Raw genomic sequence first — 26,288 nt, 5'->3', positions numbered from 1 at the left:
ATTTAAAAAATGGGCAAGAAAATCCGTGTCAAGTTTTTTTTGTCTTGATTTACATTTTTTTCACCTCTTACAGGCAGTTGGATGGATCTATGGGTATATGGTTCAAAAGTATTCAATGACGGTTTATATTGGAGGTGCTGGATATGTCTTAGCATTGTTGGTAAGCATGTTAGATAACTTGTAGCTTAATATTATTGAGACATTATTTAGTGCTAAAATAAATAATTATAATCAGTATTACTTGGGATTTTTCTTAAACCAGAATTTTAGACATTTGCCGTTTTTAAAAATGCTATCACTATCAACTTTCGTTTAAGGAATAAAATTATAGGCTATCTTGTAATTGTTCGTTAGTACATTAGGTAAAGATAAGATAAGCGATAAGATTTTATTTCAACAAAGCGGCTATCACAAGCCCAAAAGGGCCAAATTCGCGCTTTAGTGTCAGTAAAAAAAAAAAAAAAATTGCAAAAATATAAGAAATGATCAATGTCATAAAATCATAAAACTCGTCAAATTAAAACAGGGAAAAAAATTTAAACAAAAATCTAGCTAGCAACAATTACAAAGTACGCAATTGCAAAATAAACATTAACACTATAAGATAAAGGTGGACTGAGAGGTGGGGGGGGGGGGGGGGTTATTGACTTAAAATTTTGACTATGTGAAGGATGAAGGTTCTTCTATATCTTTCAGTGGAAACTCTTATTGGGGCAAGAAGGGGGAGTTTTCTTGAAACAGAAGGGGGACGAGTTCGGGGGGGGGGGGAATGTTCACTAGGGAAAAGATAAGTAGTATAAGGGTTATGCATGGCATTGTGGGCAAAACACAAGGAAATTTGTGCTCTTCTTTTCTTAAGGGTGACTAGATTTGCTCTATGAAGAAAAAGTACGGACAAAGGGCCTGAAAGAATGTCTGCCAAGGCTTTAATTAGTACAATTGGGATGTCAAGCGAACGAGTGCTGCACTTTTTAATGTTTTGAATTTTTGCTTCAACAATTGAGGGTAAAATACTAGGGAAATTGAGAGAGTGTAATCATTAGAAGTATTAACAGAGAGGAGAGGGTAACGAGTATCTTAATGTAACTAAGACAGTATCTAATTAACTAAGACATTAACTAACTAAATAATTAACGTAATATAAATAAGACAATATCTAATGTCTTGTGTTTGAGCCATTAATTGAAGTCAGGATCACTGGGGATTTTCCTAGAAGTAGAAGTGGGGAAATTGTACCAGTTCTGAGAAAAATTTCCCTATCAACTTTTATTTTAAAAATTGAATTGAATAATCCAATTGTAAGGTAGGAAAAGGGTAGCCTAATATGGCTGAAAAAATATTTAGTTATTAATTAGGTTGCTAATAACTAGTTATTATCATATTTATTTTATTCCATTATTACTTTTTTGTGTTCGTTTTTGTTTTAATTATTACAGGACCTTATCTTGGTCGTCTTAAGTCTTATCATGGCTCTGATTTTTTTTTTTCAAAAACTTCTTTTATTAAAAACTTTCTTTTAAAACTAATTAATGTAAAACAATTTCAACACTTTAGTTTTACGCTTTATTTTTGTCGCTGTATTACAACTTTACTGTAGTTTTATTTATGTTAATCATCATTTAGTTATTAAAAATTATTAATGTGGATCAGTAAGGATATATCCATTAAGCAGAATCCTGCACAAATGCTGTGCTGTTTACTAGGTTATATTAAAGTAAGTCGAAAGGAGGTCGTATCAATATGGACTGGGTACATGTCTTAAGGTAAAGGTAAAGGATACGGCATTAGACTTTACAGTCCCTACCGGTGGTGCTGATCTCCCTTCAGCCAGGAAGTGCAATGGGGGGCTTGGGGCCAGCCATCCTGTGCTTTCGCACACCCTTCCTGTTTACCTTCCCCAAATTTCTCCAGGTACCCATTTAGAGCTGGGTCGACTCTGGCTAAGCTTACAGAGTCACGCCACTGACCCCCGTCCCAAACTGAGGAATTGGGTACATCAGGATTCGAACCCGCGTCCTCTCAGACAAAGGATCCCGAATCCAGTGCACCAACCCACTCGGCCAGGACGGCCATGTCTTAAGGAAAGATTTAATAAAAAGTGAATTTCTTTGGAGAGTGTAAAGAGCGAGGCTTTGAATCGATTAGGAAGGAGGAGGAGCGTGCGTAGCTGACCTCTCGTGGCTTAGTCCTGCAGTGAATTGTTAGTAGTAGCAGTAGTATGGGTTTCCTTAGAATTCGGTGAGAAGATTCTACCACTTCTGAAAAAATCCCTGTATCAACTGTTATTTCTAAAATAAAATTTATTTTCCCATGGTTGGTTGGTTCTTAGATAAGGTATAGTCTAATAGTCCTGACAAATTATTTAGTGGTGGGGCAATTAAATGGAATTGGGAATCTAACGAGTAAAGGAATGCTATGGGTCATAAAACTTTAACTGTATAGGGATGCTTTTGGTGCCAATATTTTTTTATAGACTTGTAAAAGCAAAAATCAAAGTAATAAATAAACAAATTGTTTTGAGCACTTAGCTAACAAAAAAAGCTACGAATCAAAGTTATTAATTGACTCTAACCACTTATTTTTTTAATCCTATTTGGCTTGTATTTCAAGCGTGGTGTAGCCTTATTTGGACGGTTGTCGAAATCTTTTTTATAAATTCATGTAAAAAAAGAAGTCAAATTGAAGCTAAAATTGTGATGATAACCTGAAAAGTAGAAACAAGGCTTTATAGTTGAAAAATATAAAAATGAAAGCTTGCCTAGTGATATATTTAAAAAATTTGTAAAATTGTTCTTGTCAACTAAAATTCAGAATGTAACAAAAAAGGTTGTTTGAATTCTTGAGTCGTTGCCAAAATAGAAGTTTCACCCAGGGTCTGTGGAGGAGGAATTAATGGAACTAACTACCCAATGTAAACTCAACACATGGTCGAATATTATTGTAGTCAACTATCTCTAAATTTAATCTGGTCTGTAGTAACATGAATCTCGTGGTTCTGACCATGGAACGTCTTTGAAAAGAAAGCTGAGCAGGAATCTGTACCACATTGTAGCTCTTATTATTTAATTTATTGGGCAACAGAATAAGATTTGTGGATATTGGGTGGTTATATTAACAATAATTTTCTGAAGGTTCGTATGAACATTTATAAGTGAACCTTTCAGCAGCTAACATGACTAAGTCCACCTTTTTAAGTTTTAGTTTTACATTAATAGTTGTTTTTTTTTTTTTTTGGCTGTACTTTATGCGTATTTTCCTGGTCAATCTGTATATCATTTTAACAGCCTTTAATGACATAGGATAATTTATTTTGTATTTTTTCACTAGGATTTGGATTTATCCTAGTTATTGACTGAAATTACTGGTTCGAAATAACTTTTGCCAGAAGTATTGTCATATGAAATATAGAGTAGTTTGGGAGTAATGTGATCCAGCAGGTATATCCTGACCAAGTCTACTCTTTAGATTTTAATATGCATTAGGTAAAGTGCACACTTACTCCTAATAGTATGCAAATCATAAAAATAAGGGTTAGTACAAAAAACTGCAGCTCCTTTTTTTGTTGAATATGTACTCACTTATTTAGCTTAACTTTTGAAAAACTTAACATGGCATAGATACCTTGGCGTTAGTTTGAAAAAATAAAATAAAACTACAGAGCCCGAAAATCCAGACCGTATATCTAATTGTATTTTCATCAGATTCATTAATTAAAGCTGCTTTCACATAATATCTGCATTAATATCACTTTAGAAACATAACCGTGTTTTGAACTCCAAATTTACAACACCAAAAATTCTTGGAACTTCTTTTCATACAGGTGATTGATTCTTTAAAATCAATATTAGCACTGATTATTATGTTTTGTTATCGACCACTGTTTGCTTTATCGACATGGTTGACTGGCTTAAATTGAGATTTTTTTTTTTGGGAGGGGGGGGGGGGGGTAAATTGTATGTCTCAATTGCCAACCGAAAATGTCATGAATTAGCGGAAATCCTAGAAAGGGGTAGGTAATTGAGTATTAGGCACTTTGTGCTTTATGAATGAATAGGTATATAACACAATTAGGTATTGTCATATTTAAATAAGTAAATATACTAAGTAAAACATGAATATTTTTAATGAGTGCCGAGTATGGTAAATATGAGTGTTAGTACGTTAATACAAATTAATTCTCATAAATTCGGTCATTTGTTTCAATTTCCCCAAATTGATGATGATTATGCAGAAGTTAATCCACTAAATCATGCTAGTTAACCCTATTCTTAAAAATTCAATTCCAAATTGAATACGAATCTAACTTTTTGTCATTTCAGCTGTTAATTCGCTCTCCCCTGGAACGAAAAAAAAGATTATTTAATTTTTTATTAACTTTCTGTCATACCAGAAACACGCTCAAGGTAATCAGGAGTTTTTGACAGACGTTCTGGCGTAATACTTTGTAAATAAGATATTCCCAACCTCTGTTTTGACTCAAATGTCAGATTGTTGTTACTAGTAAATCCATTTACAAAGTATTTTGCTAGGCGTGGATCAGTAAACTTCGATGAGCTTAGGTCAAAGACTTAAGCCTTGAATTATCGAGATCTTCGTCTTTTCTATAAACCTTCGTCTTAGCTCCGAGTTTGCTCGGTCGACTATATTTGACTTTCAAGTTTGAGGAATGTCGCAATTTTTGTCCGTCCGATTTCTAGCTCCGGCACCGACAGTGGTTTTAACATCAAAATTGAATACCTGCTGTTCGACTGCCTGAAGCACAGAGTGACCACTGAAAGTACCTGGCTCTTGGACTAGAATGGTTTTGTATGCAATATCTACCAAAGTTTACAGCTGATTATCAAACAGTTCGTGGTAACGAACTGTAGTAAGGAGCGACCCGGCTCAATAGTAAACGAAACTCTAAAAAACGGAATTTTGATGCTAAAAGATATATCAAAAGAATCAGATTTTTATGCTGATTTTAAATATACAAGTTTCATCAAATTTAGTCTTTGTCATCAGAAGTTACGAGCCTGAGAAAATTGGCCTTATTTTAGAAAATAGGGGGTAACACCCCCTAAAAGTCATAGGATCTTAATGAAAATCGCACCATCGGATTCAGCGTATCAGAGAACCCTATAGAAAAAATTTCAAGGTCCAATCTACAAAAATGTGGAATTTCGTATTTTTTGCCAGAAGACAAATCACGGGTGCGTGTTTATTTTATTTTTATTTTTTTCCCAGGGGTCATCGTATCGACCAAGTGGTCCTAGAGTGTTGCAAGAGGGCTCATTCTAACGGAAATGAAAAGTTCTAGTGCCCTTTTTAAGTGACCAAAAAAATTGTAGGGCACCTAGGCCCCCTCCCACGCTCATTTTTTTTACCAAAGTCAACGGATCAAAATTTTGAGATAGCCATTTTGTTCCGAATAGTCTAAAACCATAATAACTATGTCTTTGGGGATGACTTACCCCCCACAGTCCCTGGGAGAGGGGCTGCAAGTTACAAACTTTGGCCAATGTTTACATACAGTAATGGTTACTGGGAAGTGTACCGACGTTATCAGGGGGATTTTTTTTGGTTTGGGTGTGGGGTTCAGGGAAGGGGGCTATATGGGAGGATCTTTTCTTGGAGGAATATTTCGTGGGTGAAGAGAAATTCAATCAAAAGGGCGCAGGACTTTCTAGCATTACTATAAAAAAACAAACAATGAAAATATAAACATGAAAAAGTTTTTTCAATTGAAAGTAACGAGAAGCATCAAAACTTAAAACGAACAGAGACTATTACGCATATGAGGGGTTCTAAAAATACTAATCACCCAATCAGATTCAGCGTATCAGAGAACCTTAGTGTTGAAGTTTCAAGCTCCTATCTACAAAAATGTGGAATTTCGCTTTTTTTTTGCCAAAAGACAGATCACGGATGCGTGTTTGTTTTTTTTTTCCGAGGGGAAATCGTATTTTGCTCCTCAATGCCCCGCTCTTTACGCCAAACTTTTTTACTGTTTTAAAAATGGAGTTAAGAGAAAGAATCGAACTTTAGCGTAAAGAGCGGGGCGTTGAGGAGGAAAAGCCTCTTTCATATACGGAGTAATTTCTGTTCGTTTTAAGTTTTAATGTTGCTCCTCACTTTCATTTAAAACACTTGGTTTTTTCTATTTAATCTTGAATAGCATCTAAACGTAACCGGATGATCTGAACAGATGGAAACCAATAGAACTATCGTTTGCAGCTAGCCATTCGAGATCATCCTCTTTTCTCCGCGTTCTTGTAGAGTTCTAATGAAGAGTTTATGAGGCTTTTTGCTTCGACTAAGACACATATGTAATGCATGGATGCAAGAAAAGAAGTTTTGCATCTGCAGACATGAAGTTATTTAGTGTATTGACAGAGATTTGAGCGATGGACATAATAATGAATATATTTAGCTTATGTTTCAACTTCTTTAAGCATTGCTTGATTCTTTTTTGAGAGTAGCTACATCTATTAAAATCGACAAAATAAGTGTGAAATAACTCCATATTACTCCTCTCACTTTATCATATTGCTTCCGTGAAATTACTCCTTGAACTCTTTTCAGAAAACATTCCCACCAAGTCTAACTTTTTTTTTCTCAACTCTTCTGCGTCAAAGCACTTAACTTTTTGTAACATCCCCCTTCGCGCAAAGTCACTGAGAACCTAGTGCCTGATAAGTCACTTGTCAACACCTTTCTTATCAAGGTTCATTTTCCCCAAATTTCTGTCTGCTGAATTTCCTGAATTTCCTCTTGAAAAATAATCAACTGACAGGTTTTCAGGGATGATATCTTTTTGTGAGACCAAATATTACTTTTTCCTTGAGCATGCAAACAACGTTGCAAGCTAAGCTCTGTTTTCAAATTATATGTAAAATGTCCGAAATGGCTTGAAGGATGGAATCAAACTTCCAGGGAGTTTTTTTTTTTTGGGGGGGGGGGGGTAAAGGACCTTACATTTTAACTTTGGGAAGGAGGTAGAGATAATCTGCAGAAAATATTTTTTATCCAGGTCATCAAGATAACATATCCGCAGTGTCTGCAGAAGGGAGCGGAGGGGTGGTAAGGCGACTTCAAATTTCGTATTGAGGGAAGGAGTTGAATAATTTTTTCTCCGACCTATTAACGCGTAAATGAATCCTTAAATGCCACATTTAGTAAAAATCTGTTAAATTGTCAATTTGTTAAAATGAAATGTTAAAATCTATGACTTTGGAATTCTATATTACAATTTTTGTCTTACATTTGTCATCAAAAAGCTAAGAAACCCTTCAATACTTCAATAATGTGTTGAAAATCAAACATTTTTAAAAATGTACTTGGTTTTGTTTGTGACAACTAGGTAGTCTCTTATGGGTCATAACTAGAAAGATATTGTGTAACATTCGGTTGAGAGATATGTTTTCAGGGGAACAGGGCATAGAGTCTAAATTTGTTTCCTCCGATCATATAGATTGAAAGTCCTTGCATCACTCAGATTTAACCATCTTACATGATGATCTTTTGTGAAATATCTATCTAGCATATTTTGATAATAGAAGTCTATGCTTCATAGTTAGGGGTTGGGTTAGAGGCAATGGCCTAATGACCTTACTTTTAGCCCTTCACTCATAATTTTTTTTAATGATTTTATGACTCAATTTAACGAACTCAAATAAGTCCACCTTAATAAAAAGAAAAATTATTACGTAGCTTGATGGGTTTGACTTCTAACAAGGTACCAACAGTTAGTTAGATTTTTTTAAACTAATTTTATTTTAACTAAACTTTTTTTAAACTAATTAATGTAAAACGATTGCAACAGTTTGTTTAGTTTTACACTTTGTTTTTGTCGCTGTATTACAACTTTACGGTAGTTTTATTTATATTAATCGTCATTTAGTTATCAAAAATTATTAATCTGGATCAGTAAGGGTATACCCATTAAGAAGAATCTAGCACAAATGCTGTGTTGTTTACAAGGCTATGATAAAGTAAATCAAAAGGAGGTCGTGCCTGTATGGACTGGGCACATGTCATAAGGAAAGATTTAATAAAAAAATGGAATTTCATTGGAGGGTGTAAAGAGCGAGGCTTACAGCTAATTAGCTAATTTAGCAAACAGCTAATTTATAATTTATTAGCTAACAGCTAATTAATTTATTATTTAACTAAAAATTTATTAACTAATTAGTTAAAAAATTATTATTAACTAATTAATTTATGAGCAAACAGCTAATTAAACTAACAGCTAATTTAGTTTTTTAAAACTGTTCTTTTTCTGATTGTTATTGTGCATAGTTGACATTATGTACAATTTTGGGTTTGTTCCAAATTTTCTTTCAATCATGTATACATTTGTTTACCTAATTTGTATCGTATTTTAGTTGTGCTCCATTCCATGGCCTATGTATCAAATGAATCCCGTTAAATGGAGGAAGCCTGAAGTAGTATCTACTGCAGGGGTTGATACTGTCGATACCCCTAAAGGGAAAAAGAAGAAAGCTGCTGGAAAGGATAAATAGAAAATATGAAATTTTTTTTGCATTTTTAAATGGTATTTCGAATAATATAAATTTTCAAATAACGCCATCTTTGAGTTTTGTTACTTTTTTAGATGTTGTATTGTCAAATTTTAGTAAAACCTAGTGAGACAGACAAAGGGCTTTTAAGAACGTACTTGAAATCGAAAATATTAAGGAATATTAAAAACAGTTAAAATATACATACAGAGTATGTTTTGTCCTAATTACACTGAATTATAAATTTAAGTTCTTTTTTCCTTTTGAGTCTCGAATGCTAATGTTTGACTGTTTTATTTTCTTTGTTTGATTTCCAAAACGTTTTATGATTTTGTCAGTAGGTATTTGGAAAACTAAACATAAGTTAACATATAAGTTTCTTTTATTATAAATATCCATCCATTTATAAACAAAAAATATCCCAAAGGGCTCAATGGCCCGTTATTTGGGAAAAAAACAAAACATAAATAACTATTAAATACATTCACACTTAAAATATATTTAGAGTCTACTCACCAATCCCCACCCGAATGCAACTGATCTCCGCACCACCTACTTAAAAAAAAAATATATATATACATCTAGGATCCGACACTCACACCACCCAAATCTAAATAATTAAATTCAATCTAAATAATTAATTAAATAAAATAAATCTTGATAACAAAACAATATAAATAACTGATCAATATTATAATTTAAATTATTTTTTTTTTAATTAAAAAAATTCTTCAACCGTTTCTTGAAGGAGCCTATGGTACAGGACTGTCGAATCCCAACAGGAATGGAATTCCAGGCGTGTCCGACAGCAACTATCAGACCAAAGTCCGAGCGCACTGCAGGGGCGGATGGCACTTGCACATCATCCTTGTTTCTAGTTTCATAAGGACTGACATTTCGAACAGTTTCAAGAAGCCCGGAAAAACTTGATGGAAGGTCTCCACGGAAATACTGAAATGCAATGAAAGAGAGGTGTAATGTATGAATATCTTTAATTTTCAGAAGTTCAACAGAAATATGGGTGGTATTTTTGCTGCTTTCAGTTGGAGATTATGTAAAGGTATAAGTACAGATAGAAATGTTGACATCCACACTGACGAGCAGTAGCATAAATAAGGGTAAATAAGAGAGAAGTATAATAGACGAAGGATAGAAAAAGGAAAGACTAGCTTCAGCTTCCGAATAATTCCAAGGCCTCGAGAAACCTTTGATCTCATTGACTCAACATGCCGTTTGAAAGATAGATTTTCATCCAGAAGTATCCCAAGGAATCGAATAAACCGGTCAGCTGGGCGGGATATGGATCCCTTAGATGTTTTAAGCTCTGTCACTGTAGGGCAGCTTTTGCCTATGCGGGAGAATATAAGAAGAAACGATTTTTTTTTCATTCAAAGCTAACAAATTTGCATCAAACCAACGATATATGCTTTCTGTCATCAATTGTAGCTTAAAGATAAGAGACAATTCATCAGGCGCTGCAGCCCCCAGGGTGGTGTCGTCGGCGAAAGCAAAGAGTTCTTCATGTTGACCAGGCGTATCCAAGGCTCCAATGACAGCATCTCCTTTCTGGCACAAATAAGAAAAGAAATCAGATCGTGGGTTGCTAAATAGTCGATAGAGGTCGTTGACATATATGAGGGAAAGGGATGGCCCAAGAACTGAGCCTTGTGGCACTCCATATTCAACTAGAACATGCTCATCAGAAGCTTCTACTGCAATGGATCGGCTAGTTAGGAATGAAGAAAACCAGGACAGAGCTTCCCCACGAATACCTTGATGCGACAACTTACCAATAAGTATCTCGTGTGTGAGGCTGTGAAAAGCTTTCTTCACATCAAGGAATATTGCCGCAGGGATAAGGCCGAAGTCTAAAGACTGTCGTACAAAATGAAGAAGCATATTACATGCGTGTTCTGTTGAGCACTTCTCCCGAAAACCACATTGGTGCCGATGAAAAAACTTCTTCGCGTCTAGGAAACTGAGCAAACGCTTTAGCGGAGCCTTTTCAAATATTTTAGAAAAAAAAAAAACAGACAGAAGAGATATAGGCCTATAGTTCCCCGGGTCCTCCCGGTCACCTCCTTTAAATACTGCTATCGCTCGTGCTAACTTGAGACGCTGAGGGAATATTCTGAGCTTGAATGACTGGTTAACCAAGTGGCACAGTGGCTTAATAATTGAGTGAAGAATATGTTTAATTAATTTGGCAGGAATTTGGTCGAATCCAGATGAAGAATTTTTCAATGACGAAATTATTATTATCAGTTCCTACTCCGTAACTGACTCAAGAACCATCGACTTTGCACAGGAAGAACCGAGGAACTGCTTCCAAGACCTAGAATTTGAAGAAGGAACCACACCTAACGCCGTTGTTTTAAACGGCGTTGTTAATTAAGTTTAACGTTGCTTATTCTTATTTTTTTTATTTATGCTACTACTTTATCTCTTAGCTGATGCGAAACTGTATAAAGAGATGCGATGCCTTAGAAATTATCTTGCAAGTTTCAGCGGCAACTGACCCTCTCAAAGACAAATGATCCATTAGTGAATCCTCTAAGGGGGACTAGCTATCATTGAAAGCTGTCAAGAATTTGTTGTTTGACTGAAGAAACAGCCAAACTCTACTTGCCTTTTATCGGCGATTACGGCAATCAAAGGGATTGACACCACGGGGAACTCCCAAAACGGCCAAATTACTCAGCCAGTTCTTTAAAGTTATTTCTGGCGTTTTATGGAAAGGTGTGTTAGACTTTTTTGGGGACTGCTCTCTCGGGAACTTAAAAAAAATTTGGTCCATGTAATAAAAAAAACTAAATTCCAACTATGTGATGATGTAAGTTTCATTAAAACTGAATATATCTCTATATCTGACACGAAACGGGAGGAGTTGAATGGTTTTTCTAAGTTTTTTTTTGAAAGTAGGCGTTGGATTTTAGTTTTCTGTCGTTTATTCAAGCTCTATAAGTTATTGTCAGACCACACAATCAATTATAAATAATTTGGCCACACAAACTAAAATAGTCTGTATACGAGGTAGGGTGATTCTTTAAGATAGCCTATTGCCTTAAAATTTTTGACCTTTTGTTTTATAGCAAATAATTTCCTCTAATAATTTTAAAACCAAAGGTTATTTTGCGTATCTGTGATACTTTTTAAGGAATTTTTTAGTTAGCACAGTTCATAACTGTTTAAAGCATTGATTACTCTCCTGGTACGTTCTTAAATCCTCAAATCAAAATGGAATGAGATTCGAATACTCCTTGTAGTTGCCATGTCATGGAAGTTGAATGTCTTCAGTTGAATGTCGTGGAAGTAATCACTGAATATGAATGCCTTCATTGTTAACACCGTGTATTTATATACTTTGTAACTACATTGACCTACCCAGGACTAGTATTTCGAGAGCCATATCCGTGACGTGTTACGTCCAAACAAAGAGTTTAGCTGAGTCCTGAATTGGGTTTTATACAAGTTGGTCAGAGAATGCAAGTATACAAAATTATACAAAACCCGTTTGAATCTGAATTAATATGGTATATTGTTTATAGGTTAAAATAGGGCTCTACCCCAAAAATAACATTGAAAACGATATGGTATGCAGAAGATGTGAAACAAATTTCACAAGGGAGCATATACAAAAAAAAACTAAATAGTAATCCGTATATTCAACAAAATTGCAAGTTGAAGCTGATCCAAGAATGGCAACTTAATTTTATTGGTAAAAATCTATTGCGTAAACAAATTTATGCCAACTTCGAAAAATAATCTGAAAGGTCTCGAAAATGGTGTCAGATCGAAGTGAAGCATTAGAATTATAGCCGAAACCTCCATATAGGTGAATTACAGTTCCTCATTTTGTGCCTCGAAATATAAGTTACATCAAAACTTTACAAGCTGCAGCACTTATCATCATGAGTGCCATTGTTATAATGCAGCACGCTACTGTATCCTTGTACTACACTGCTGCTTCTTCTATATCAAAACCTTACAAGCTGCAGCACTGATGATCATGATCTCTGCACTGTTATGATGCAGAACGCTGCTGTATCCTTGCAATACACTGCTGTTACGTCCAAACCTTACAGGTTGAAACATTTATTATCATAAGTGCTGCGCTATTGTGATGTAGCCCACTTCAGTACTGCACAAAGAGTAATGATGTAGCCGTTTAGACCGTAACAACATCAGAATTAATATAACACTGAACTAGCGACCCTATTTTAATAGATTCCAGTTTTGGATAAAATGAAATTGACAAACCTGAAATGATTTAGATTCCTTTGAAAAGGTTACTTAAAAAAGAAAAAAGAGTTTTCTTGAAATAGCGTTATCTGGTATCTGTAGTACTCTTAAAATTTTCCACTTGACAGATTCAAACTAAGAGCTGAGTAGTATCAACGTTTTTATTATGAAAAGAAAGTAAGTATATCAAATAAATAGTCACGTTTGACGAAGATGTGATCAAACTGATATTTGCTGAAAAATGCCTAATGTTACAATATTAATTTGTATAATTTAGTAAACAATTACTTTGTTAATGATTCTTAGCGAAGCGCCGTAGTATACTCAGTTGCTATAAACACTTATTTATTTTTGTAAATTAAGTTAGATAACACGATAGCGGATATTTTTTTTGCTGCGTGATTTTATTATGAATACTTCAATTGGTGTACACATTGTTCTGAAGCGTGGGTACTTTGAAAGGTTGAGGAAGGTATGTTAGGTTTCTTCAGGGGAATAATGGTTTCAGAAAATAAATTTGAGAAAAAAGGCAAAATACCTTGAATTATTTGCTGGGCAATCTTTGTTCTTTTTTCTTAATATTTACTGTCATTTTCAACTTCATAAACTAGGCTGCTCAACTTTATAAATAGGCTTCATGAGCAATTATAAATAACTCTCGACAACTACAAAAGTCAAAAATCAATTCGCATGAGTAAGCAGGGCTAGGAACAAAGCTGCTTGATTGTGTTGTCCGACAAATTTTGCTATTTTAATATCTCCAATTATTTTAATAATAAACATTAAATAATATCTGATAATAATATAATATAATGATAATAAAATAATAATTTTAGTAATAATAATAATATAATAATAATTATTATAAAATAATATATAATATAAAAATAATATAATAATAATAATAATATAAAAATAATATTTTCTATTTTTTTTCCTGAAGTTCATACATAAAATCCTTGATGGATTTCATGAAGAATCCTGACAGAAGTCAAGTTATTCCCATGAGTAACATGTATCTTTTATTTCTTTTGTTTTTCTTTTCACGCATCTTCCTCATCGCACATAGGCATGGACCTTCGACTGTATTTTGAAGAGAAGAGGCTTGTAATAAAGCGAGTGGGACTTGTATGATAAACGACCTACCCCTTAAGTTGTTCATTCATTGCCATATTATAGAACCGTTTTTTTCGTTGGTTTCTTTCATCTTAGCGTGAGATAAGACAAAAAGAAGTGACAGAATAGATGGTGAATATATCATTTGAGCTTTATGTTTGCACATAATAGGGGGGGAAGGGTTAAAATACTTGGACAGTGAAGGTAGAAAACAATTCTTACTATATAATATGCAGAATAGTTCTAACTAACACCTTAGGCATGCAGACCCGCTATACTTACCTTCTCCCCCCTAATGTCCAAATATATGGACCAATTTTTTTCTAAAGTATTATATTTCTACCTTACCTTTGTATATTTCTGTAGGATTGAACGCCAGAGGAACATTCGGTAGGGTGTATATCATACAAGCACCAAGCGATTTAAGGATTTTTTTTTAGACATACTGCTCGAAGGTGCTCTATTAAGTTGCGTCCAACAATCTTTCTCATTTTAACGTCCCAAAGTCCCGTTTTTCTTTCTTTTTCTCCCAGGTTTTGATATCTTTTTACTCAGCCGAGCGTAAAACGTGGAAAAAATCTAAGCCTATGTTTTCTTCGCATTCTGTTAATTGAAAATGTTATATATGAGTGCTATGCTAACCTTCTTAGATTAAAAGTATCGATGAATCTAGGCGTACTCTAAGCCCATGCTTTGTTCGTATTCTGCTAATTCAAAATGTTAATTGAAATAAATATGAGTGCTAAGCTAACCTTCTTGGATTAAAAGTATCTAGCTGATGTTTACTCCAATACAGGAGAACTTTTTGATTGTAGAAAGTACAAAAACACAATTATATGGAAATGACTTTGAAAAGGACGTCAAATGACAAAAAATAATTTATTGGAATATAAGGCTTAGAAGAAGGCTGTATTTAAAAATAATAGGTCCATTGTAAATATACAAGTCAAGATGTATTTTCAGTGTTGCTGCCAAGTTTGCGGTTCGTTCAATCATTGCTCCTTCTTTAATTTTTGCTACAGAACCTTCTATTTAACCTCAAATGAGCCTGTTTTCATTTGGTGTTTTGGTGTTTTTAAACGCCACAATTGATCACTCAGTTGACAAATCTGTTTTCCTATGTTATATGGAATATTTTTCATATGTCACTTTACTTGTAAATTAGCTCTCCAATTTGTCTTAAAAATGTCAAAAAGAAAAAAGAATTTTATTATACGCGGATGCTTATGTATTTCAATTTTCATTCACGTGTTTTATTCCTACGCATTTCTGTTCATGGTGGAGCCAAGAACTGTTTTTATTTGGTGCTCCATGGACAAAAATCAATGAATCAGCCAATAGAAAAATTGGTTTTCAAAGGTTATGCTGATGTTATTTGGCTGGTTAGATGTCCGCTTTGTCTTTAAAATGTCAAATGAAAAGAAACTTTAAATATACGCAAAGGCTTTCTATTTCTTTTCATGTTTTGTTATTCTTATTTGTTTTAGTAACTATAGAGTAAAATACCGATTTGATATGGCGTTCCATGGACAAAAAACCAATGAATCAGCCAATTGAAAAATAGGTTTTCTTATTTTATTTTGGAAAATAAATTCTTGGCAGATTTTTTTTCTAGCTGGATAACTTCATTTTATCCGTAATTAAAAATGGGATTCAAGTTCAGCGTGGAGAAATAGGGATTTAAGTAAAGCAGGATCAAGTGAAAACAGGATTTAAATATACGTCGATGCTTATGTATTTCTATTTTTTCCGTTTTTTTCTGCATTCTTTGTACGTTTCTCTTCAAGATAAAGTATCGTTTTCATTTGGCTTTCTATAGACAGAAAGCCAATGAAGTAGCCAATTGGAAAATCCGTTTTTTCAGTTGAAAAATAATTTTGTCTTATTTTTATTTGTTCTGACATGTTTTTTGAATGGAAAATAAAAACTAAATTTAATTATTTGCTCATTCTTATATGAGGGTTGGCCAAAACCACCTGGCCATATACACATAATCAAAATTGGAAAGTAGTCTATTCTTTCACCTGTAAATACGTAGCCCATCTTCCTCTTCTTTCTTGAGTCTGTGTGCCGTACCTAGCCAGATTGTTCATTGTTGTCCTGGACATCACAAGTTTTCTTAATGTTGCTTTCAGATGTGTATATGCTTATATATCGCACAAAATTTGGAACATGAGAAAAACAAAAGCACCATTTACTGTTTTCTTAATGTTGGCTAATATATATGTTTATGGACACGCATTATTTAATGTTGTCGCTAAGAATTCATTGTTTACGTGATTTTTTTGTCTAAATAAGGTAGGGCGTGAATCTTGGACGTACTTACTGATGATAATACGAGTTTGAATTTTCGAAGCAAAACTTTATTAAATAGTATGATCAATCAGATTAAAATTTACTATGTGCTGTTCTTATTATTTTTATCACAGAAAAATTTGCATTCATCGATTGAATTGAAGTTATTGTCATTTCCTCCATATCCATTAAAATCGAAGGGAACACAGCCAGATTGGTTCTGAAAATAAAATAGGTTTTTGGTTAAAATTTTGTTTATTTTGGGCCATGTAGGTCACTGGTCTCCAGGAATTCCTTCGGACTACCATGTCGACAGAAACAAATAACATGCTTTCTTATAAATGTCTTTAACTGTTGTATTTTAATTTTTATTTTCGTTTATTCTTTGCAAATATAATCAGCTTGATTTCTCAAAAACCATAAAACAAAACTCAGTAAAAGGTGAGCCGAAAACTATTATTTATATTTGATTTTGAAGGAAAAATATTAGTGAAAAGTTCAGCAGGATTGGCCCTAAAAATGGATTAGATTTATGATCAAATCGTTTTTTATGGTCGTGCATATTCTGCAGAGATTCCTGAAGGGTGGCAGTCTGGCAGAAACAAATCATATACTCACTTTAAAAGGCTAGGTTTTATTTTAAAGTCTTTTTTCTCGGTAATTTTCAAACAGTTCGTGGTAACGAACTGTAGTAAGGAGCGATCCGGCTCAATAGTAACCAAAACTCTAAAAAATTGAATTTTGATATCAATAGCTACATCAAAAGAATCGCATTTTAATGCTGATTTTAAATATACAAGCTTCATCAAGTTTAGTCTTACCCATCAAAAGTTATGAGCCTGAGAAAATTTGCATTATTTAAGAAAATAGGGGAAAACAGCCCATAAAAGTCGTAGGATCTAAACGAAAATGACACCATCAGATTCAGCGTATCAGAGAACCCTACTGTAGAAGTTTCAAGCTCCTATCTACAAAAATGTGGAATTTTGTATTTTTTGCCAGAAGACAAATCACGGGTGCGTGTTTATTTGTTTGTTTTTTATTTTTTTTTCTTTTCCCCAGGGGTCATCGTATCGACCAAGTGGTCCTAGAATGTCGCAAGAGGGCTCATTCTAACGGAAATGAAAAGTTCTAGTGCCCTTTTTAAGTGACCAAAAAATTGGAGGGCACCTAGGCCCCCTCCCACGCTCATTTTTTCTCCAAAGTCAACAGATCAAAATTTTGAGATAGCCATTTTGTTCCGCATAGTCAAAAACCATAATAACTATGTCTTTGGGAATGACTTACTCCCCCAAAGTCCCTGGGGGTGGGGCTGCAACTTACAAACTTCGACCAGTGTTTACATATAATAATGGTTATTGGGAAGTGTACAGTCGGTTTTAGGGGATTTTTTTTGGTTTTGGGGGTGGGGTTGAGGGGAGGGGGCTATGTGGGAGGATCTTTCCATGGAGAAATGTGTCATGGGGGAACAGAAATTAAATGAAAAGGGCGCAGGATTTTCTAAAATTACTATAAAAAAACAATGAAAAAGTAAACATAGAAAATTTTTTTTCAATTGAAAGTAAAGAGTAGCATTGAAACTTAAAACGAACAGAGATTATTACGCATGTGAGGGGTTCTAAAAATACTTTAGCATAAAGAGCGAGGTATTTAGGAGGAGATAAATACCTCGCTCTTTATGCTATAGTATTTTTAGTAATTTCAACTATTCATTCTACGGCCTTTCTGATTCAGGGGTCATTCTTAAAGAATTGGGACAAAACTTGCGATTTAGTGTAAAGAACGAGGTATTAACGAGGGTACAAACCCTCTCATATACATAATAAAAATTAAAGAATATAAAAGTTTGTTACGTAAGATAATTCTTAAGTTACGTATATTTTTTACTAATAGAAAAATTCGTTAAAAATAAAAATTTAAAGTTGCCTTTTTATGTAACCGAAAAATTGCATGGCAACTAGGCCTCCTTTCCCATCCCTTATTTCTCAAAATCGTCTGATCAAAACTAAGAGAAAGCCATTTAGCCAAAAAAGGAATTAATATACAAATTTCATTTTAATAATTTATGTGTGGAGAGCCAAAATCAAACATGCATTAATTCAAAAACGTTCGGAAATTACATAAAAAAAACATCAAATTTTACTTGATGAATAACTATAATATCCAAGTGTATACGCCTTTTATGGTTACATTATCACTTGGACCCTGTTTACTGGTCATTTTATAATAATTTCTTGTGATATGACATATCAAAGGCCTGAGAAAAATAAAAGAAAAAATATCGGCAAAAAATCCTCTTTCAATTACTCTGACATTGTTTTCATATGACTGAAGAAAATTTGTGTCAACTGACCTCTTTGCATTAAGACAATGTTGGTTGTTACTAAAAATGTTGTTACAAGGTGAGTATATTATAATTGTTCTATTTATTATGGGATAAAGAAAGAAGACGATCAAAAATAAGGTTTCTAAAGGTCAAATGAAAATACTGAAGGAAACACAGAAAGGGAGTATTTTGAGTGACTATTTCTTACCCCTCCTTCCAGAGGGCTTGATGTTTAGGCTAAAAACTTTTGTAAAATGGAGTCCTATTTTTATTTTTTGTTAAGTGAATTGGTGTTAGATATTGAGCTTTTTTTGAGATTTCTTGTATTTCAGGATTTCATTGGACAGAAAAGAGCAGAGAGATTGTCTCAAGTTATCATAGTCCTTTTTGCTGTAAGTATTTTATATACATGTTGCTATTTAAGTATCTCTGCCCAATGGATGCAATCCTTCCAGTATAAATTTTTGTGCTTTCCATAAAATTTTGCACAGACACTTTGTCTAGCCATATAGTCTGTGTCCATAAGGGCAGGGATTTGATTCCTGGTATTGCTGATTATTTGGTTTGCAATGGGGATCAGTGTTGTGACTATGTTGTGCAGTGCAGTGTTGTGACTCATCCATAGTCGACCCAGCTTCGAATGGGTTCCTTGAGAAATCTGTGTGTGTTTGGGGGGGGGGGCATTTGAAGTATCAGACGATTTGCCCACAAACATGCATTGTACTTCTGGCTGGAGGAAAAGAATCAGGAAATCAGTACTGTGGTCAGCATGCGAAAATGTTTATGGCAGAGCCTACGGCAGGCTGAGCTACTAGAAAGTTACCTAAAAGAGGAAGTCTGTTTTTTGGAGGAATTGCATTTCAGTTAAGAATTTCATCAATGTTATGTTATTCACAGCTATACTGGTTGAAGATCAAAAATCGTGTCAATTATTCTCTATGATAGAGCAGCCATAAACCATCCTTATAAGCTGGATGTCTTACGTTTAAAACATCTCCAAAAAACGTCTTGGCTAATTTGTCTTCTGCTTCTTTTAACTTAATTTTTGTTCTGAGATGGCGTTTGCACTCATGAAAAAGCACTTTAATTATTGAAATATTTTGGTAGATCTCCTTTGTAAATATCTTTTAGAAGCCCTGAAGGGATTTCTGAAGTCCACCTGTGTTTGTGGTTGGTAAATTAGATGCAATGATTTATATCCTGAGTAACTTATTTGAATTTGCTACTGAAGTTAGATGCTACTTCCTTGTTATTTTTTAGTCTAAATTTCATTTTAAAGAATCAGCTTTACTTGGATAAAAAATTTGTTTTTTTTTTCATCTATGATTATTAATTGTTTTTCACAAAATATTTTTTACAAAAAGATTGTTACTTCTTTATAAGTATTTTGTCTTTGCCTCTTATTTTATGTTTTATTTTGTTATGAAAGATATTATTTAATATTGTTGTATTTTTTGTTTACACTTTCGTGTTATTTTGAGCCGTGAATATTTGATTAGGGTCTGAACGAAAACCAAATACTAATGGCAGTATATCACTTGATAGTACTGTTCGAAATTATTCGAGACAATAAAAAAAAAACTAGTTAAAAAAATTTCCAAAATCTGCAGTTTTTCATATAATTTTGAACTAAAAAGTTGTTTTTAATAGCTCAATTAAGAGTGAGGGATGTAACAACCTCCAAGGGCCAAAAGCACAGCCTCTGTTTGGTGACATTTTCTAAGTCTTTAGTCGTGCTTTTCTCCTAATTGATCAGGAAAAAAATTATGTGCTTTTCTCCTAGGTGTCTCCACTTTATATGTTTTTTTGAGGTTGTTGTGGGTGTTAGGGTGTTTGGGGAGTTTGACTCATGCCATCCGGAAAAAATTGTCTTAACTCATAAAAGTGCCGCAAAATGTATATAAACAAATTTTTATGCGATTTTAAAGATTTGTGCACGCCCCCCCCCCAAAAAAAAAAAAATCTGGATACAGTCTTGAACAGAAGCTTGAAAGAAAGCTGAAGAGGTAAATAAACTGTTGGTTAAATTTTATTATAACAAAAATGGCGTAAACAATGATTATGAGAAAGTCTTTCATATCTTTTGATATGAAAAAGAGTTGTTATATCAAACCAACCTTTTCATATCAACCTTTCCTTTGAGAAAGGTTGGGGGACTGTCCCAATCCCCAAAAATCCTTTTTTGAATTTTTTAAGTATTGAAAAAAGACATTTATCACTCACTCTGATTCTTAAAGACACCTTAGTATTTTCATTTAAAAAATGGGGAAGAAGATCTGTGTCAAGTTTTTTATCTTTATTTACAATTACTTTTTTTACCTCTTACAGGCAGTTGGATGGATCTATGGGTATATGGTTCAAAAGTATTCAATGACGGTTTATATTGGGGGTGCTGGATATGTCTTAGCATTGTTGGTAAGCATGTTAGATAACTTGTAGCTTAATATGATTGAGACGTTATTTAGTGCTGAAAAAATAATTATAATCAGGATTACTGGCGATTTTTCTTAAACCAGAATTTTAAAAATTTGCTGATTCTAAAAAAAAACCACTATCAACTTTTGTTTAAGAAATAAAATTATTTCTATATCCATTTCATATCTTCCAATTGCTCATAAATACAGTAGATAACGAGCATCTTAATATAACTAATGCAGTATTTAATTGACTAAGACATTAACGTAGATAACTTCGAAACTGTTATACTTAAGACATTAACTAATTAAGTTTAATTAAATAATTAACTTTATATAAGTAAGACACTATCTAATGTCTTGTATTTGAACAATTATTTAAAATCAGGATAATTGGGATTTTCGTAGAACTAGAAATGGTGAAATTGTACCAATCCTGAACAAATTTCACTATCAATTTTTATTTTAAAAATTGAATCGAATTATCCGGTTGTAAGTTATAAAAAGGGTAGCCTAATATGGCTGAAAAATTATTTAGTTATTAATGAGGTTATTAATAACTAATTATTGTCATATATGTCTTATTCTATTATTACTAGTTTGTGTTCGTTATTGTTTTAATCATGACATGACCTTATCTCTGGTCTTCTATGTCTTAACATCGCTCTGTTTTTTTTCAAAAACTCCTTTTATTAAAAACTTTTTTAAAACTAATTAATGTAAAACAATTGCAACAGTTTGTTTAGTTTTACAATTTATTTTTGTCGCTGTGTTACAACTTTACTGTAGTTTTATTTATATGAATCATCATTTAGTTATCCAAAAATTATTATTCTTGATCAGTAAGGATATATCCATTACGAAGAATCCAGCAAAAATGTTCTGTTGTTTACTAGGTTATAATAAAGTAAATAAAAAGGACGTCATGCCCGTATAGATGGAGCCCATGTCTTAAGGAAAGATTTAATAAAAAAGGGAATATCGTTGGAGGGTGTAAAGAGCGAGTATAGACTTGTAAAAGCAAAAATCAAAGTAATAAATAAACAAATTTTTTTTGAGCACTTAGCTAACAAAAAGCTATGAATCAAAGTTATAAATTAGCTCTAACCACTTATTTTTGAATTCTATTTGGCTTGTATTTCACGCGTGATGTAGCCTTATTTGGATGGCTGTCGAAATCTTTTTTATAAATTCATATAAAAAAAAGAAGTCAAATTGAACCTGAAAATTTCTAGGCAATTTCTACCTGAAAAGTAGAAACAAGGCTTTATAGTTGAAAAATATAAAAATCAAAGTTTGCCTAGTGATATATTTAAAAAATTAGCAAAATTGCTCTTGTCAACTAAAATTCAGAATGTAACAAAAAAAGGTTGTTTGAATTCTTGAGTCGTTGCCAAATTAGAAGTTTCACCCAGGGTTTGTGGAGAAGTAATTAATGGAACTAACTACCCAATGTAAACTCAACATATAGTCGAATATTATTGTAGTCAACTATCTCTGAATTTGATCTGGTCTGTAGTAACATGAATCTCGTGGTTCTGACGATGGAACGTCTTTGAAAAGAAAGCTGAGCAGGAATCTGTAGCACATTGTAGTTCTTATTATTTAATTAATTGGCCAACTGGCCAATAATGCTTGGCGAACTGGCCGGCTTAATTTATTGGCCAAATAAGATTTGTAGATATTGCGTGGTTATATTAACAATAATTTCCTGAAGGTTCGTAACATGAGTAAGTCCACCTTTTTAAGTTTTAGTCTTACATTAATAGTTTTTTTTTCTTTTTGGCTGTACATTATGCGTATTTCCCTGGTCAATCTGTATATCATTTTAACAGCCTTTAATGTCATAGGATAATTTATATTTTATTTATATTTTTTCACTAGGATTTCGATTTATCCTAGTTATTGACTGAAATAACTGGTTTGAAATAACTTTTGCCTAAAGTATTGTCATATGAAATATAGAGTAGTTTGGGAGTAATATGATTCAGCAGGTATATCCTAACCAGGTCTACTCTTCAGATTTTAATATGCTTTGGGTAAAGTGCATAATTACTCCTAATAGTATGCAAATCATAAAAATGAGGGTTAGTAAAAAAAAAACGCAGATCTTATTTTGTTGAATATGTTTGTACTCACTTATTTAGCTTAACTTTTGAAAACTTAACACGGCATAGATACCTTGGCGTTAGTTTGAAAAAAAAAATTAACTACAGAGCCCAAAATTAATATCACTTTAGAAATATAACCATGTTTTGAACTCCAAATTTACAACACCAAAAATTCTTGGAACTTTTTTTCATACAGGTGATTGATTCTTTAAAATCAAACAGTTCGTGGTAACGAACTGTAGTAAGGAGTGACCCGGCTCAATAGTAACCAAAACTCTAAAAAATGGAATTTTGATACCAATAGCTACATCAAAAGAATCGCATTTTAATGCTGGTTTTAAATATATAAGTTTCATCAAGTTTAGTCTTACCCATCAAAAGTTACGAGCCTGAGAAAATTTGCGTTATTTTAGAAAATAGGGGGAAACACCCCCTAAAAGTCATAGAATCTTAACGAAAATCACACCATCAGATTCAGCGTATCAGAGAACCCTACTGTAGAAGTTTCGAGCTCCTATCTACAAAAATGTGGAATTTTGCATTTTTTGCCAGAAGGCAGATCACGGATACGTGTTTATTTGTTTTTTTGTTGTTTTTTTTTCCCAGAGGTGATCGTATAGACCCAGTGGTCCTAGAATGTCGCAAGAGGGTTCATTCTAATGGAAATTACAAGTTCTAGAGCCATCTTTAAGTGGCCAAAAAAATTGGAGGGCACCTAGGCCCCCTCCCACGCTAATTATTTTCCCAAAGTCAACGGATCAAAATTCTGAGATAGCCATTTTATTCAACGTAGTCGAAAAACCTTATAACTATGTCTTTGTGGACGACTTACTCCCCCACAGTCCTCGTGGGAGGGGAAACAAGTTACAAACTTTGACCTGTGCTTACATATAGTAATGGTTATTGGGAAGTATACAGGTGTTTTCAGGAGGATTTTTTTGGTTGGGGGGAGGGGTTGAGAAGAGGAGGATATGCTGGAGGAACTTTCCATCGAGAATTTGTCATGGGAGAAAAAAATTTCCATGAAGGGAGAGCAGGATTTACTAGCATTATTTAAAAAAAAAACAATTAAAAAATAAATGTGAAAAAGCTTTTTCAGCTGGAAGTAAGGAACAGCAATAAAACTTAAAACAAACAAAAATGATTACCCATATGAGGGGCTCACCTCCTTCTAATACCTTGCTCTTTACGCTAAAGTATTTTTAGTAATTTCAACTATTTATTCTACGGCTTTTGTGATTCAGGGGTCATTCTTAATGAACTAGGATAAAATTTAAGCTTTAGTGTAAAGAGCGAGGTACTGATGATGGGGCGAATCCCCTCATATATGTAATAAAAACATGAGAATACAAAAGTTCTTTACGTAAGCTAATTTATAACTTACGTAAATCTTTTACCAATTAAAAGATTCGTAAAAATTAAAAGTTCTAGTTGCCTTTTTAATTAACCAAAAAATCGGAGGGCAACTAGGCTTCGTCCCCCGCTCTTTTTTTCTCAAAATCATTCGATCAAAATTATGAGGAAGCCATTTAGCCAAAAAAAAAAAAAAAAATGCAAATTTCGTTTTGATTATTCCTCTGCGGAGAGCCAAAATCAAAACATGCATTGATTCAAAAACGTTCAGAAATTAAATAAAAAAAAACAAGTTTTTTTAACTGAAAGTAAGGAGCGACATTAAAACTTAAAATGCACAGAAATTACTTCGTATATGAAAGAGGCTGCTTCCTCATCAACGCCCCGCTCTTTACGCTAAAGTTTTTTACTTTTTTAAAAAGAAGAATTGAGAGAAAGAATCAAACTTTAGCGTAAAGAACGGGGCGTTGATGAGGAAGCAGCCTCTTTCATATACGAAGTAATTTCTGTGCGTTTTGAGTTTTAATGTCGCTCCTTACTTTCCGTTAAAAAACTTGTTTTTTTAATTTAATCAATATTAGCACTGATTATTATGATCTATTATACACTGTTTGCCTTATCGACATGGTTGACTGGCTTAAATTGAGATTTTTTTTTTTGGGGGGGGGGGGGTAAATTGTATGTCTCAATTGCCACCCGAAAATGTCATGAATTAGCGGAAATCCTAGAAAGGGGTAGATAATTGGGCAGTAGGCACTTTGTGCTTTATGAATGAATAGGTATATAACACAATTAGGTATTGTCAAATTTAAATTCGGTCATTTGTTTCCATTTTCCCAAATTGATGATGATTATGCAGAAGTTGATCCACTAAATCATGCTAGTTAACCCTATTCTTAAAAATTCAATTCCAAATTGAATACGAATCTAACTTTTTGTCATTTCAGCTGTTAATTCGCTCCCCCTTGGAACGAATAAAAAAGATTATTTAATTTTTTATTAACTTTGTGTCACACCAGAAACACGCTCAAGGTAATCAGGAGTTTTTGACAGACGTTCTGGCGTAATACTTTGTAAATAAGATATTCCCAACCTCTGTTTTGACTCAAATGTCAGATTGTTGACTGATAGTTCAGTAAATCCATTTACAAAGTATTTTGCTAGGCGTGGATCAGTAAACTTCGATGAGCTTAGGTCAAAGACTTAAGCCTTGAATTATCGAGACCTTCGTCTTTTCTATAAACCTTCGTCTTAGCTCCGAGTTTGCTCGGTCGACTATATTTGACTTTCAAGTTTGAGGAATGTCGCAATTTTTGTCAGGCCGATTTCTAGCTCCGGCACCGACAGTGGTTTTAACATCAAAATTGAAGACCTGCTGTTCGACTGCCTGAAGCACAGAGTGACCACTGAAAGTACCTGGCTCTTGGACTAGAATGGTTTTGTATGCAATATCTACCAAAGTTTACAGCTGATTATCAAACAGTTCGTGGTAACGAACTGTAGTAAGGAGCGACCCGGCTCAATAGTAAACGAAACTCTAAAAAACGGAATTTTGATGCTAAAAGATATATCAAAAGAATCAGATTTTTATGCTGATTTTAAATATATAAGTTTCATCAAATTTAGTCTTTGTCATCAGAAGTTACGAGCCTGAGAAAATTTGCCTTGTTTTAGGAAATAGGGGGTAACACCCCCTAAAAGTCATAGGATCTTAACGAAAAATCGCACCATCGGATTCAGCATATCAGAGAACCCTATAGAAAAAATTTCAAGGTCCAATCTACAAAAATGTGGAATTTCGTATTTTTTGCCAGAAGACAAATCACGGGTGCGTGTTTATTTATTTATTTTTTTTTCCCCAGGGGTCATCGTATCGACTAAGTGGTCCTAGAGTGTTGCAAGAGGGCTCATTCTAACGGAAATGAAAAGT

General features: G+C 33.6%; 3 protein-coding genes across 7 annotated transcripts in view; 2 read left to right on the top strand and 1 right to left on the bottom strand.

Annotated features, from left to right (window-relative positions):
- The window catches only part of LOC136025399 (uncharacterized), a 597,112-nt gene that overhangs the window by 295,674 nt on the left and 275,150 nt on the right, over window positions 1-26,288 (top strand). The window lies entirely within an intron of this gene.
- Window positions 1-26,288, top strand: part of LOC136025473 (signal peptidase complex subunit 1-like) — a 48,540-nt gene that overhangs the window by 17,916 nt on the left and 4,336 nt on the right. Inside the window, exons 2-3 of one of the 2 annotated variants that reach the window (XM_065701507.1) lie at window positions 18,813-18,872; window positions 20,809-20,895. In XM_065701507.1, coding sequence (XP_065557579.1) covers window positions 18,813-18,872; window positions 20,809-20,895 — 147 coding nt within the window. Of the gene's footprint in view, window positions 1-73; window positions 161-8,366; window positions 8,567-18,812; window positions 18,873-20,808; window positions 20,896-26,288 lie in introns of those variants that run through there. The other variant, XM_065701512.1, reaches the window with a different exon arrangement.
- The window catches only part of LOC136025352 (uncharacterized), a 61,649-nt gene continuing 51,567 nt past the window's right edge, over window positions 16,207-26,288 (bottom strand). The window contains exon 7 of the mRNA XM_065701301.1: window positions 16,207-16,374. Within this exon, the coding sequence (XP_065557373.1) occupies window positions 16,258-16,374 (117 nt within the window). The 3' untranslated portion in view covers window positions 16,207-16,257. The remainder of the gene's footprint in view (window positions 16,375-26,288) is intronic.

The sequence above is a fragment of the Artemia franciscana genome, chromosome 1, assembly GCF_032884065.1.
Source record: "Artemia franciscana chromosome 1, ASM3288406v1, whole genome shotgun sequence".
Classification (NCBI taxonomy): Eukaryota; Metazoa; Arthropoda; class Branchiopoda; order Anostraca; family Artemiidae; genus Artemia; species Artemia franciscana.
Note: the sequence above shows the minus strand (reverse complement) of the source record. Positions and strands in the feature narration are given on the sequence as shown.